The 15,350-nt window shown below is 53.0% G+C and overlaps 2 protein-coding genes and 1 pseudogene across 2 annotated transcripts; all 3 read left to right on the plus strand.

Annotated features, from left to right (window-relative positions):
- The window catches only part of LOC133231134 (leukocyte immunoglobulin-like receptor subfamily A member 6), a 43,518-nt pseudogene that overhangs the window by 21,295 nt on the left and 6,873 nt on the right, over positions 1–15,350 (plus strand).
- LILRA5 (leukocyte immunoglobulin like receptor A5) lies at positions 874–2,096 on the plus strand. Its single transcript, XM_061386663.1, is given in 4 exon segments — positions 874–998; positions 1,150–1,185; positions 1,357–1,641; positions 1,774–2,096. Coding segments are annotated over 4 exon segments (678 nt in total). The 5' UTR covers positions 874–964.
- Positions 2,597–5,422, plus strand: LOC133231136 (leukocyte immunoglobulin-like receptor subfamily A member 6). Its single transcript, XM_061389416.1, has 5 exons — positions 2,597–2,698; positions 2,831–3,133; positions 3,343–3,639; positions 3,865–4,167; positions 5,303–5,422. Exons 1-5 carry the CDS (start codon positions 2,605–2,607, stop codon positions 5,386–5,388), a joined length of 1,083 nt encoding a protein of 360 aa, XP_061245400.1. The 5' UTR covers positions 2,597–2,604; the 3' UTR covers positions 5,389–5,422.

Here is a 15,350-nt window from a genome sequence, read left to right on the forward strand (position 1 = left end):
CAGTCAATCTTAAGGGAAATCAACCCTGAATATTCATTGGAAGGACTGATGCTGAAGCTGAAACTCCAATACTTTGGTCACCTAATGTGAACAGGCAAGTCATTGGAAAAGACCCTGATGCTGGGAAATGTTTGGGACAGAAGAATTAGGGGGCAAAAGAGGATGAGAGGTTGGACGGCATGACCATCTCAATGGACATCAGTTTGAGCAAGCTCTGGGAGACAGTGATGGACAGGGAGGCCTGGCGTGCTACGATTCATGGGGTTGCAAAGAGTCAGGCACGACTGAGTGACTGAACTGATCTGAACTGAAAGCTCGCAGGTGACGACAAGACCTGGAGGATACTATGCCCAAGGACCCTGGTGCCCCGAGGAGGCAGGAAGCACCCAGGGGCTTGTTCCCAGGAAGGCAGGCTGGACAGTGATGCAATAAAGAGAGACACCCCTGAAGTGGGCTGTGATGGGGGAAACCCACACTCCGGGGCAGGGGAGGACTCAGTTTCCTTCCATATTCCCTGAGCGGCGCCTCTGGGCTCTCGGCCATGCGGACTCCACTGAGCCCCAGGAAGCTCTTGATCTGTGTCTCAGGGGATCTGAGCCCTGCAGGGCACCAGGGGCTGGCATCCTCCCCGAAGCATCTCCAGGGCCAGGTGACCTGTCCACGGTGAGGACCCCCGGAGACCTTCTGTTGTATGGGCATAGGAGGAAGCAGACACCGAAGTGAGGCTCTCAGAGGGAAGGACGTGCCTTGCTTGCCCACACCTGAAACGGGCGTCTCAGGAACACACTGGGACTATCACAGGAATGAGAACAGGTTCTCACAAAGAGGTAGTTCCCCTTCCTGTGGGGACGCTGATATGACATGAAGCCCCAGCCTCTGAGAGGACACACCCTGTGGTCTGTCTGTCCGGAGGACACCCAGGTCTGCTCCATCCTCACAGCCTGGACCGCAGGGAGGAGACGCCATGGCCCCTGCGCTCCCCGCCCTGCTCTGCCTCAGTGAGATGGGAGGGGCAGGGGGAGCCCTGGTCTGGAGGGACCCCCCAGCCAGCCTGCTCCGTCAGGGGACCCCAGGGCCCAGGAGGCTCCTGGGGAGGAGAGGTGTTGCTCAGAGCTGAGGGCACACCTCTCACAGGGCGCTCTCTTCCAGGGCTGAGTGTGGGGCTGAGGACCCATGTGCAGGCCGGTGAGTCTGTCCCAGGGCCCAGCTCCCTCCTCTCGTGAGGACAAGGGCCACCCCCAGGCCACGGGCAAGGCAGGACAGCTCGGGACTCACAGAGGGGGAGTCTGGGAGGTCTGGGCTGAGAGCCAGGGCCTGGGGGGATGCCTGGTGAGCCCGTCTCTGATTTCCTTGCAGGGACCCTTCCCAAACCCACCATCTGGGCTAAGCTGGGTTCTGTGGTCCCCTGGGGGAGGCCCATGACCATCTGGTGTCAGGCGACCCTGGAGGCCCAGGAGTTCTATCGGTATAAAGAGGGAACCTCAGTCCCCTGGGACAAACAGAAACCCCCGGGGCCTGGGGACAAGGCCCAGCTGGCCATCCCACAGATGACCAAGCAGCACACAGGGAGCTATCACTGCTACTACAAAACCCTGACTGGCTGGTCAGAGCCCAGTGACCCCTGGGAACTGGTGGTGACAGGTGAGGGACTCTCGGGGGCCTCAGGCTCTGCCCTCAGGAGGGGGTCTGCTCTCAGGGGGTGTCCCTCACACAGCCCAGCCCTGGTGGGGGAGGGGGAAGCCCCACAGAACCAGCTGCCTCCTTCTCTCCTAGGATCCTACAGCAAACCCAGCCTCTCAGCCCTGCCAAGCCCTGTGGTGACCTCGGGAGGGAGCGTGACTGTCCAGTGTGGCTCCCGTCAGGGGTTTAACAGATTCCTTCTGACCCAGGAAGGAGAAGACAAGTCCTCTCGGACCCTGGCTGGACAGTAAAGCCCAGATGGGTGGACCCAGGTCCTGTTCCTTGTGGGCCCTGTGACCCCCAGGCATGGGTGGAGGTTCAGATGCTACGGCTTTAACAGAGTCACCCCCTGGGTGTGGTCCGCCCCCAGCGACCCACTGGAGCTCCTGGTTGCAGGTGAAGAAGTCCCGTCCTGACCTCCCAACTTGCTGAGGCACCAGGGCGGGCATTCGATGCTTTTCTGCTGGGACTGCCCCAGATGAGAGGGTGGGGTGAGGGGGTGGGGCTCACGGGAGAGACACACAGACTGAGAGACGGTGAGTCCTGGGGACCAGAACAGGAGAAGGGGCTCATGGGAGGAGCCCGTCCCTACAGCCTAGTCTCTGCAGGGGTGTCTGGCAATGAGATGGGGAGGGCAGCTTGGAGCTCACAGAGGGGGAGTCTGGGAGGTCTGGGCTGAGAGCCGGGACCTGGGAGGGACACCTGGTGAGCCCACCTCTGATTTCCTTGCAGGGACCCTCCCCAAACCCATGATCTGGGCTGAGCCGGGCTCTGCGGTCCCCTGGGGGGAGCCCCGTGACCATCTGGTGCTGGGGGACACTGGGGACCCAGGAATTCCGTCTGGATAAATAGGGAATCCTGGTTCCCTGGGGCACTCTGAAACCCCTGGAGCCCCAAGACAAGGCCAGGTTCTCCATCCCACAAATGGGACAAGTCCACAAAGGGAGTTATCGCTGCTACTACAGCACCCCCAATGGCTGGTCAGAGCGCAGTGACCCCCTGGAGCTGGTGGTGACAGGTGAGGGACTCTCGGGGGCTATGGGTTCTGCCCTCAGGAGGGGGTCTGCTCTCAGAGGGTGTCCCTCTCACAGCCCAGCCCTGGATGGGGGAGGGGGTAGCCCCACAGATCCAGCTGCCTCCTTCTCTCTAGGGTCCTACAGCAAACCCAGCCTCTCAGCCCTGTCGAGCCCTGTGGTGACCTCGGGAGGGAGCGTGACCCTCCAGTGTGGCTCCCGTCAGGGATTTAACAGATTCCTTCTGACCAAGGAAGGAGAAGACAAGTCCTCTTGGACCCTGGATGGACAGCGAAACCCCGACGGGCAGACCCAGGCCCTGTTCCCTGTGGGCCCCATGACCCCCGGGCACAGGTGGACGTTCAGATGCTACGGCTTTTACAGGGACACCCCCCGGGTGTGGTCAGCCCCCAGCGACCCCCTGGAGCTCCTGGTCTCAGGTGAAGTCCCGTCCTGACCCCATACATTTGTGCGGACAACGTACTGGGGTCTCTGCTCCCAGGGGAGCCCCTGTGAGAGGGTGGGGAGAGGAGCGTGGGGCTCACAGGACAGACACACAGACTGAGACACGGCGAGGCCTGGGGCCGGATGGGAGAGGGGGGTCCACAGGGGAAGCGGTCCCAACAACCCAGCGCGTGTCTCTCCCCAGGGCTGTCTGGGAAGCCCTCCCTCCTGACCCCACAGGGCCCTGTCATCACCTCTGGACAGAATCTGACCCTCCAGTGTCACTCTGATGTCAGCTACGCCAGATTCGCTCTGCCCGAGGAGGGGGGACAGGACCTCCCCCAGCGCCCTGCCCAGAGGCCCCAGGGGGGGCTCGCTCAGGCCGATTTCCCCCTGGGCCCGGTGGGCACCATTCACGGGGGCCGGTACAGATGCTACGATGGACACGGCCTCTCCTCCGAGTGGTCGGCCCCCAGTGAGCCCCTGGAGCTGCTGGTGGCAGGTGAGGAGCCAGCGGGTCAGTCGGGGACCAGACTCTGCACAGGCCCCACCGGGGAGCCCCAGGGGTGATGCTGGGACCAGGGGGAGGGGTCCCGGGGAGGGACAGAGACGGGGTGGGGGGAGGGGAGAGACTCGGAAAAACAGAGACAGCGCTGAGGGACCAGAGAGGCCCGAGGAGTTTCGCTCAGAACCAGGCCCGGCGCCCGCACCCCCTTCCTCTCTGCAGGACGGCTCAGAGACAGACCCTCCCTTTCGGTGCGGCCGGGCCCCTCCGTGGCCCTGGGGCAGACCGTCACCCTGCTGTGTCAGTCAGGAAACAGGACGGACACCTTCCTTCTGTCCAAGGAGGGGGCAGCCCATCGCCCCCTGCGTCTGCGCTCCCAGGACCAAGACGGGCGGTACCAGGCCGAGTTCTCCTTGAGCCCTGTGACCTCAGCCCACGGGGGCACCTACAGGTGCTACGCCTCACTCAGCACAGACCCCTACCTGCTGTCACAGCCCAGTGAGCCCCTGGCGCTCGTGGTCGCAGGTGAGGCCCAGTCTGTCCGTCTCACTCAGCAGCTCGGGGCTCTGCCCTGAGAGTGCCAGGCGGTGGTGGAGGAGGGGCCCCCTGGGGGAGGGGCCTCGGAGCCCGTGCCCCGCCCCTTTCTCCCGCACTGGGGTCCCGGAGGGGCAGGTGGGCAGTGCGAGGGTCTTGGGGAGGCCACAGGGCCGTGCAGGGCAGAGGGGAGTGAGGTGGGGACCCCGGGTCAGCCCAGGGCACCCCTTCCTGTGCTCAACCTCCCAAGATCCCATTCTCACAGCCACAGACCCAGATCCGAACCTATGGCGTCTCGGGGCTCTGTGCTCCGGGGAGACAGCCCAGCCCAGGGCGGTGTGGGAGCCGGAAGATCTAATACCCCCTCAGGTCATCAACGGGAAACACAGGCTGCAGAGGCTCTGAGCTGCCGGGTGAAGGGTCAGGAGTCGGGGGTGCCCAGGCCGGGGGAGCACGGCTTGGGAGGGGGAAAGCGGCCCCGCCCCCACCCCCTTCCTGACCCCCATGGGCCTCCAGGCATCAGTTCCATCAGCTCCACCCCTCAGTGGAGTCAGAAACTGCAGAGAGGGGAGCAGGCTCTTGGGAACGTGGTGGCGGGTCTGGGGAGGAGCAGGGCTGAGTTATGCCGCCGGTTCAGGCGCCTCTGCAGACTCTGATGTGGACTCCCTCACCGTCACGACACCCCCGTGCGGGCCTCAGCTTCTCCCAGTGTAAAAGGAGAGACCCGTGCCCCAGATCTTAGATTTCCTCAGTTCTGACCTGGGTGTGACTCCGCATCGGACGAGGAGCACAGGGAGCCCCCGAGGAGGTGACTGTGGGGATCTGTGCCCTCCACTGCAGCATGTGGGGAGGGAGGGGAGGACCCAGAGGCCCCTCCACGCAGCCTGCCCCTCTCCCTGCCCCCTCTGAGGTGGGGGAGGGGACGGGACAAGAGAGGACCCTCAGCTCCAGCTGAGACCCTCGGACAGCCCCCTGCAGGTGAGGGGTCCCCAGAGCAGAAACCTGGTGTCTTCCTAGGGGCCAGCTCAGGAGGAGCTCAGGGCGCCCATGGTCCTGGTTCCAGTCCCGGCTCTGCCACCTCCAGGCTGGGTCACCAGGGCCCGTGATCTCCCTCTCTGGGCCTCAGTCTCCTCATCTGCAAATGGGTCGGGTGGGCTGGAGATGGACGCACAGACCCCAGCACGAGTCTGCACACAGCAGGTGCCCAGCTAAACGGCACCCCTGGCTCACTCAGGCGTCTCTGGTGCCCCAGGCCTCACGTGGTACCTGAGTGTCCTCATCGGGGTCTCGGTGACCTTCGTCCTGCTGCTCCTCGTCCTCCTCTTCCTCTTCCTCCGACACCGGGGTCAGGACAGTCGCAGGAAGTCGCGTAAGTAGGGAATGGGGTGACTCAGACCCCTGGAGGCCTTAGGGCATCAGACAGAGGGAAACCAAGGACATGGGAACAGTCAGCTTAAAAAATGTTTTCCCACCATACTGAGGTTCCTTAAAAACTAAAAGCAGAATTATCATATGGTCCAGAAAATCCACTGCTGCCTATATGTTTCAATAAAATGAATTTGAAAAGATACAAACATTCCAATATTCATATAGGCAATTTACAATGGCCAAGATATGTCAGCAACCCAACTGTCCAGCAAGAAATGAATAGAGAAAATGTGGTGTGTGTGTGTGTGTGTGTGTATATATACATATATATATACTCACATATACATACAATGGAACATTACTCAGCCATAAAAAAGAAGGAAACTCTGCCATTTGCAACAGCATACATGAACCTAGAGAGTATTACGCTTACTGAAATAACTCAGAGGAAGATAAATGCGTTATGATAGCATTGGTACATACTGAATCTGGAAAATAATTCAAAGGAACGTATATGAAAAACAGAAACAGAGTCCTTGATATAGAAAAATAACTAATGGTTACCAGGGGGTCGGGCAGATTAGGGGTGTGGACTAAGAGACACGGACTCAGTTCAGTTCAGTTCAGTCGCTCAGTCGTGTCTGACTCTTTGTGGCCCCATGAATTTCAGCACGCCAGGCCTCCCTGTCCATCATAAACTCACGGAGTTCACCCAGACTCATGTCCATCGAGTCAGTGATGCCATCCAGCCATCTCATCCTCTGTCGTCCCCTTCTCCTCCTGCCCCCAATCCCTCCCAGCATCAGGGTCTTTTCCAATGAGTCAACTCTTTGCATGAGGTGGCCAAAGTACTGGAGTTTCAGCTTTAGCATCATTCCCTCCAACGAAATCCCAGGGTTGATCTCCTTCAGAATGGACTAGTTGGATCTCCTTGCAGTCCAAGGGACTCTCAAGAGTCTTCTCCAACACCACAGTTCAAAAGCATCAATTCTTCAGTGCTCAGCCTTCTTCACAGTCCAGCTCTCACATCCATACATGACCACAGGAGAAACCATAGCCTTGACTAGACGAACCTTTGTTGGCAAAGTAATGTCTCTGCTTTTCAATATGCTATCTAGATCGGTCATGACTTTCCTTCCAAGGAGTAAGCGTCTTTTAATTTCATGGATGCAGTCACCATCTGCAGTGATTTTGGAGCCCAAAAAAATAAAGTCTGACCCTGTTTCCACTGTTTCCCCATCTATTTCCTATGAAGTGATGGGACCGGATGCCATGATCTTTGTTTTCTGAATGTTGAGCTTTAAGCCAAATTTTTCACTCTCCACTTTCACCTTCATCAACAGGCTTTTTAGTTCCGGTTCACTTTCTGCTATAAGGGTGGTGTCACCTGCATATCTGAGGTTATTGATATTTCTCCCAGTGATCTTGATTCCAGCTTGTGCTTCTTCCAGTCCAGCGTTTCTCACGATGTACTCTGCATATAAGTTAAATAAGCAGGGTGATAATATCCAGCCTTGACGTACTCCTTTTCCTAACAACCAGTCTGTTGTTCCATGTCCAGTTCTAACTGTTGCTTCCTGACCTGCATACACATTTCTCAAGAGGCAGGTCAGGTGGTCTGGTATTCCCATCTCTTTCAGAATTTTCCACAGTTTATTTTGATCCACACAGTCAATGGCTTTGGCATAGTCAATAAAGCAGAAATATGCGGGGAGCGAGCTCCGCCCCTGGCAAAGGTCATGAGGAAGGAGGCTTGGCATACGCAAAGGCGGGATCAAGCCTCAGGAGTCTCCCTGGAAATTCTCGAGCAATCTACCCCCAAAACCAGAGTCTGCCTACTTTCTGCTTTGTGCTTTCACCTACACCTCTGACTTTACGGGGGGCTGTCCCCCACTACCTCTCTCTGAAAAAGAGTTAGCTTACAGCTCCAGTTAATAATTCCTGGGTGTGACAGTGTTTCAACCTACAAACTCCCTTGGAAGTCCTCTAGCCTGCCTGAATAGGTTTTTCCGGCCACATGTGATTGTTCAGAGCCTCCCAACTGTGAGAGGCATGAGATGTTCTAAACTGTCTGAATACAGATTCCTTTGAGCAGTTAAAAGATTGATTAGAAATTGTATTGGTGAAGGGATTTTCACTTGTTGGGCCAATGTTTGCTGCTAAGTTTCCATATCCCTTACCTGCTGTGTCCCTGGCAGTGTATTGATTAATATAATTGGTGTAAATGGTAGCTTTAATGTTTGTAACCTGGGACCCTTGAGTTAATTCTTTTTCTTGTTATAGCCCACCACACCTTCGCTCTGTAGGAATGCAACTTTATCTAATGCTTTTGGAGGGTGGCGCTTGACTTATCACCTTTAGAGAAAAATAAGTTTTCTGAAGAAAGGGTCTTAAAATGTTAACAGGCCTCCGGGCCAGAAGATGATGCAAATCACCCAAGCTTTTGCATATGATAAGTTTGCAGGAAGAAAGCCTGGCTTGCTGCCTGACTCTACCCCTTCCCCCATTATCCTCTATGCATAACTTAAGGTATAAAAACTACTTTGGAAAATAAAGTGCGGGGCCTTGTTCACCGAAACTTGGTCTCACCATGTTGTTCTTTCTCTTACCTTCTGGCTGAATTATTCAGCCTCTTTTCTCCACTGAATTTCCTCACTGAGCTATCCTTATTCTATTACTCTTTATATCCTTAATTAACGTTTAATTAAGCAATTGTTTCCTGATCTTCGCCTACGCCATCTCTCCTTCGAATACCCTGGATCAGTCGGGGCTGGACCCTGGCAGAAATAGATGTTTTTCTGGAACTCTCTTGCTTTTTCCATGATCCAGTGGATATTGGCAATTTGATCTCTGGTTCCTCTGCCTTTTCTAAAACCAGCTTGAACATCAGGAAGTTAACAGTTCATGTATTGCTGAAGCCTGGCTTGGAGAATTTTGAGCATTACTTTACTAGCGTGTGAGATGAGTGCAATTGTGCGGTAGTTTGAGCATTCTTTGGCATTGCCTTTCTTTGGGATTGGAATGAAAACTGACCTTTTCAGTCCTGTGGCCACTGCTGAGTTTTCCAACTTTGCTGGCATATCGAGTGCCGCACTTTCAGAGCATCATCTTCCAGGATTTGAAACAGCTCAACTGGAATTCCATCACCTCCACTAGCTTTGTAAGTAGTGATGCTTTCTAAGGCCCACTTGACTTCACATTCCAGGATGTCTGGCTCTAGGTCAGTGATCACACCATCGTGATTATCTGGGTCGTGAAGATCTGTTTTGTACAGTTCTTCTGTATATTTTTGCCACGTCTTCTTAATATCTTCTGCTTCTGTTAGGTCCATACCATTTCTGTCCTTTATTGTGCCCATCTTTGCATGAAATGTCCCCTTGATATCTCTAATTTTCTTGAAGAGATCTCTAGTCTTTCCCATTCTGTTGTTTTCCTCTATTTCTTTGCATTGATTGCTGAGGAAGGCTTTCTTATCTCTCCTTGCTATTCTTTGGAACTCTGCATTCAGATGCTTATATCTTTCCTTTTCTCCTTTGCTTTTTGCTTCTCTTCTTTTCACAGCTATTTGTAAGGCCTCCCCAGACAGCCATTTTGCTTTTTTGCATTTCTTTTCCATGGGGATGGTCTTGATCCTTGTCTCCTGTACAATGTCACGAACCTCATTCCATAGTTCATCAGGCACTCTATCTATCAGATCTAGACCCTTAAATCTATTTCTCACTTCCAGTGTATAATCATATGCTACTGCTGCTACTGCTAAGTCACTCAGACGTGTCCGACTCTGTGCAACCCCATAGACGGAAGCCCACCAGACTCCACTGTCCCTGGGATTCTCCAGGCAAGAACATTGGAGTGGGTTGCCATTTCCTTCTCCAATGCAGGAAAGTGAAAAGTGAAAGGGAAGTCACTCAGTCGTGTCCTACTCTTCACGACCCCATGAACTGCAGCCCACCAGGCTCCTCCATCCATGGGATTTTCCAGGCAAGAGTGCTGGAGTGGGGTGCCATTGCCTTCTGCATGTATAATCATAAGGGATTTAGGTCATACCTGAATGGTCTAGTGGTTTTCCCTACTTTCTTCAATTTAAGTCTGAATTTGGTAATAAGTTGTTCATGATCTGAGCCACAGTCAGCTCCACGTCTTGTTTTTGTTGACTGTATAGAGCTTCTCCATCTTTGGCTGCAAAGAACATAATCAATCTGATTTCGGTGTTGAGCATCTGGTGATGTCCATGTGTAGAGTCTTCTCTTGTGTTGTTGGAAGAGGGTGTTTGCTATGACCAGTGCAAGTTCTTCGCAAAACTCTCTTAGTCTTTGCCGTGCTTCATTCTGTACTCCAAGGCCAAATTTGCCTGTTACTCCAGGTGTTTCTTGACTTCCTACTTTTGCATTCCAGTCCCTTATAATGAAAAGGACATTTTTTTGGGTGTTAGTTCTAAAAGGTCTTGTAGGTCTTCATAGAACCGTTCAACTTCAGCTTGTTCAGCATTACTGGTTGGGGCATAGACTTGGATTACTATGATATTGAATGGTTTGCCTCGGAAACAAACAGAGATCATTCTGTCGTTTTTGAGATTGCATCCAAGTACTGCATTTCGGACTCTTTTGTTGACCATGATGGCTAATCTATTTCTTCTGAGGGATTCCTGCCTGTAGTAGTAGATATAATGGTCATCTGAATTAAATTCACCCATTCCAGTCCATTTTAGTTCGCTGATTCCTAGAATGTTGACATTCACTCTTGCCATCTCTTGTTTGACCACTTCCAATTTGCCTTGATTCATGGACCTGACATTCCAGGTTCCTATGCAGACTACTGTGTATGAAATAAACAAGAAGGATATACTGGATAGCACAGGGAATGTAGCAATTATTTTGTAATAACTTTAAATGGAGTATAACCTATAAAAACATTGAATCATATGTTGTATGCCTGAACCTAATATATTACAAACCAACGATATTTCATTTAAAAATTTTTCCAGAATCTCAAATCTGAAAATATAGTGGAAAAAAACACCCACTGTCAGCCCACGTGCACTCATTTAAGCCATTCCCCTCCTTCTCAATGTCACGAACTGACACACGCACCACGAGCCTAGGCTGCCTTCTCTCCTCCTGAATCCCACGTGGCGGAGGCACCACGTCCCTGGGGCCGAGCCTCTGTCCTGGGACGCAGCCCAGGCTGAGGCTGATTTCCGACCTCCCACAGGGGCCGCAGATGCAGGGCCCAAGGACAGGGGCCCGCAGAGCAGGTAACTCCCACCCCAACACCCCCAGAGCCCCCCGAAAACAGCACCCCACCTTCTCCCCCTGACACAGCGTCTCCTCCTCAGCTCCAACCCAGCCACAGACGCCCAGGACCAGGCCATCTGTGAGCAGGAGAGGCGGCAGCCCGTGGGGGGCGGAGGGGGGGGGGCACAGAGACTTCTGGAGGCAGTGAGGGGGGGGACACTCAGAAGGATAGGGGACCGGGGCTGGGGACTGAAACCCCACACAGCACTCGCCCAGGTGCAGGGTGGGGGGAGGGGGGCACAGAGACCTCTGGAGGCCGTGGAGGGGATGCTCAGAAGGGTGGGGGACTACGCAGCACCCCCCTACAGGGTGCAAGGAAGGGGCTCCAGCCCTGAGGCTCTTGGAACCCCACCCAGTGGTGCCTCCTGCTCTGCTGCAGATGCTGCCTTGAACAACACACACTCTGAGGTGGGGCTGCAGCTGGACCATCGGGTGAGACCCTTGCTCCTGTCTGGCCACCACAGACCTCCTGTTGCCAAACTCAGCCCAGCGCACGCGTTGCTGTGCTCACACTCCAGCTCCAGCCACGCCTTCCCCACCCTTCCTTCCCAGCTCCCTGGGTCCTGCTGTGACGCCACCCTCCCCTTGCCCTGTGACCTCACGGCCCTTGTTCAGGGCGCCATGTCCTCTGGCTGAGTTTCTGGTGTAGGGGTGCAGCCCCAGGTCTCATGAGAATGCGTGCATCAGTGGATGGCCCACATGGCCCAGGCTCCCCTCCTTCACCGCCAGCAAAGGGCGCGGGAGAGCGGGCGCCACCCCCCAGGCCCTGCAGGTACGGCAGGTGTTCAGCTCGTGGTGAGAGGGGCCCCACGCCAACAAGCTGGCGGAGTCCCAGAATGCAAGGTGCTGATGAGGAAAGTAAATCAAGAGACGGGACTGGGCACTCGGGGCAGGCACACTCGGTAGGAAGGTCCTGAGGCAGAAGGGACAAGCTTTAGCAGGAAGACGGCTGTGTGCCGGGCCAGATGAGCAAGAGGTCTGGGCTCAGACAGAAACCAGGGCCGCACAAAGCACCCGGAGGTTCCCGGGCGTCAGGAGGCCCCTGGAGTTTCCATCAGGAGAGAGAGCTGACCTGACACGAGGGCGGCGGACCCAGGAGGCGCCTGTCCTGCCTCACTGCCTCCCTCCAGCACAACAGGCGAGAGGCAGGCCCCCAGGAGGGGACGGGCGCCCTGTGAGCCCCCGAGATCACGAAGGCAGGAGGCGCCCCCCTGTCCTCCTGCTTGGGGGGATTCCGGGAAGGATGGACAGATGCACAGCAGATAGGTCCCTCCTCTCCAGGCTTCCAGGCGCCCCATATCACACACCTTCCCCCCGCAAGCTGGCACATCTGAAGCCCCACAAGGACGTGACCTACGCCCAGCGGAACCACTCGATCGTCAGAAGGGGAACAGCCACACCCCCGGTTCCCCCGTCAGGGGAGCCCCCAGCAGAGCCCAGTGAGTACGCTGCTCTCGCCGTTCGCTAGCCCAGGAAGGACCCGACCCCAGGCTCCCGGGACAGATCTCAGACCCCAGGAGGCATGGGAGCTGCCAGCAGTGGACACCACCTGACCACCAGCAGCAGTCCCTGGGCTCCTAACAGACCACCAGGAGCCCCGGGGACCCTTTCCGCTCAACTGGTTCTACCCTCAGAAACAGCATCCTGGACCCCCGGTGGCCCAGTGGTTAAGAGTCTGCCAACCAAGGCACGGGACATGGGTCTGATCCACTTGCTGCCGGACAGCTGAGCCTAGGGGCGCTGCAGCTGCCGAAGCCCTGGTGCCCAGAGCCGGTGTACCTCGAGAGGAGCCAGTGCGTGAGTAGTCCGTGCACAGACAGGCATCACCCTCCACTCGCTGCAAGCAGAGAGAGCCCACGTGAAGCAGGGAAGACCCAGCACAGCCACAAATAAACATTACTAAAAAACTGAAAAGCATGTTTCAGTTTCCTTAAAAAAGATAATTAATATCCTCATTTTATAAAGAAGACAACAGACTCTCAATTATCAGTGATTTTGAAAAAGATCAGCACATTACTCCAAACGAAGGGAGGAACAGGGAAACAACAATGACAAGGGTAGCTACCACTGAGGACAAACAAGGAGAGGAAAATCAGAAAAGCCAGAAAGCTTCGTCCCTGAGGGCGTGGACCACACTCACACATGCTAGGCCCAAGGACCAAGTCAGAAAGAGAGAAGGTGTTGCTTTACCGCCATCAGGACACGACGGCAGGTCCTTCAGACTTTAGAAAGTTAAACACTTCATAGAAGGACAGTTTTATGCTATTGTAGTAGAAAATGTAGATGACACAGACCAAAAGCCTCAAAAATAAAATTTATCAAAATTATGGACACAAGGATAAACAGAAAATCTGAATTCTCCTATATGTTAAAGTGAACTCTGAGTCCAGAGAGTTTCACAGGTGAATGCATCTGAACACGTGGGCACTCATGAAACACACACTCGTACACACACCTACCGAGCTCACACCAGCTTATGCAGAGAGGGGAGAAGGAAGGAAGGGCACACTCCCCAAAACATTTCACTGCACCAGAAAAACCTGAGATGAAACGGTGACACGGAAACTGCAAAATGGGGAAATCTCAGGAAGATCTTTTCTCCTGGTTTCTGTTTTCCTAAACAAACATTCACAAAGAGGATTCATCAGTAAATAAAATGGACCACATATCACGCACGTGCACCTATTTTTTTCAAGAATGTGTGGTTGGTTTCATCCGCAAAAATCCATCAGTACAATTCAAATATTAAAAGAAGAAATTTTAAAACATCATGATAACAGATGAAAGTTTTTGATAAAATACACCACCAATTTATAATGAAAAAGTCAAGTAGAAGGGAATTTCCTATCATTTATCAAAGCATCTTCTAAAACCTGCATTAGAAATCTATTTTTTATGTTTATTTATTCATTGTTGCTGTGTGGGCTTTTCTCCAGTTGCAGCAATTTGATCTCTGGTTTTTCTGTCTTTTCTAAAACCAGCTTGAACATCTGGAAGTTCATGGTTCACGTCCTTTGAAGCCTGGCTTGGAGAATTTGGAGCACTACTTTACTAGCGTGTGAGATGAGTGCAATTGTGCAGTAGTTTGAGCATTCTTTGGCATTGCCTTTCTTTGGGATTGGAATGAAAACTGACCTTTTCCAGTCCTGTGGCCACTGCTGAGTTTTCCAAATTTGCTGGCATATTGAGTGCTGCACTTTCACAGCATCATCTGTCAGGATTTGAAATAGATCAACCGGAATTCCATCACCTCCACTAGCTTTATTCAAAGTGATGCTTCTTAAGGCCCACTTGACTTCACATTCCAGGATGTCTGGCTCTAGGTGAGTGATCACACCATTGTGATTACCTGGGTCATGAAGATCTGTTTTGTACAGTTCTTCTGTGTATTCTTGCCACCTCTTAATATCTTCTGCTTCTGTTAGGTCCATACCACTTCTGTCCTTTATTGTGCCCATCTTTGCATGAAGTGTTCCCTTGGTATCTTTCATTTTCTTGAAGAGATCTCTAGTCTTTCCCATTCTGTTGTTTTTCTCTATTTGTTTGCACTGATTGCTGAGGGAAGCTTTTTTAGATCTCCTTGCTATTCTTGGAACTTTGCATTCAGATGGGAATATCTTTCCTTTTCTCCTTTGCTTTTCACTTCTATTCTTTTCACAGCTATATGTAAGGCCTCCTCAGACACCCACTTTTTGCATTTCTTTTCCATGGGGATAGTCTTGATCCCTGCTCCTGTACAAAGTCACAAACCTCTGTCCAGAGTTCATCAGGCACTCTATCAGATCTAGTCCCTTAAATCTATTTCTCACTTACACTGTATAATCATAAGGGATTTGATTTAGGTCATACCTGAATGGTCTAGTGGTTTTCCCTACTTTCTTCAATTTAAGTCTGAATTTGGCAACAAGGAGTTCATGATCTGAGCTACAGTCAGCTCCACGTCTTGTTTGTGCTGACTGTATAGAGCTTCTCCATCTTTGGCTGCAAAGAATATAATCAATCTGATTTCGGTGTTGACCATCTGGTGATGTCCATGTGTAGAGTCTTCTCTTGTGTTGTCGGAAGAGGGTGTTTGCTATGACCAGTGTGTTCTCTTGGCAAAACTCTATTTGCCTTTGCCCTGCTTCATTCTGTACTCCAAGGCCAAGTTTGCCTGTTACTCCAGGAGTTTCTTGACATCCTACATTTGCATTCCAGTCCCCTATAAGGAAAAGGACATATTTTGGTGGCTGTTAGTTCTAAAAGGTCTTGCAGGTCTTCATAGAATCGTTCAGCTTCTTCAGCGTTACTGGTTGGAACATAGACTTGGATTCCTGTGATACTGAATGGTTTGCCTTGGAAACGAATAGAGATTATTCTGTCAATTTTGAGATTGCATCCAAGTACTGCATTTCAGACTCTCTTGTTGATCATGATGGCTACTCCATTTCCTCTGAGGGATTCCTGCCCACAGTAGTAGATATAATGGTCATCTGAGTTAAATTCACCCATTCCAGTCCCTTTAAGTTCGCT

The sequence above is a fragment of the Bos javanicus genome, chromosome 18 (genome assembly GCF_032452875.1).
Source record: "Bos javanicus breed banteng chromosome 18, ARS-OSU_banteng_1.0, whole genome shotgun sequence".
Lineage (NCBI taxonomy): Eukaryota > Metazoa > Chordata > Mammalia > Artiodactyla > Bovidae > Bos > Bos javanicus.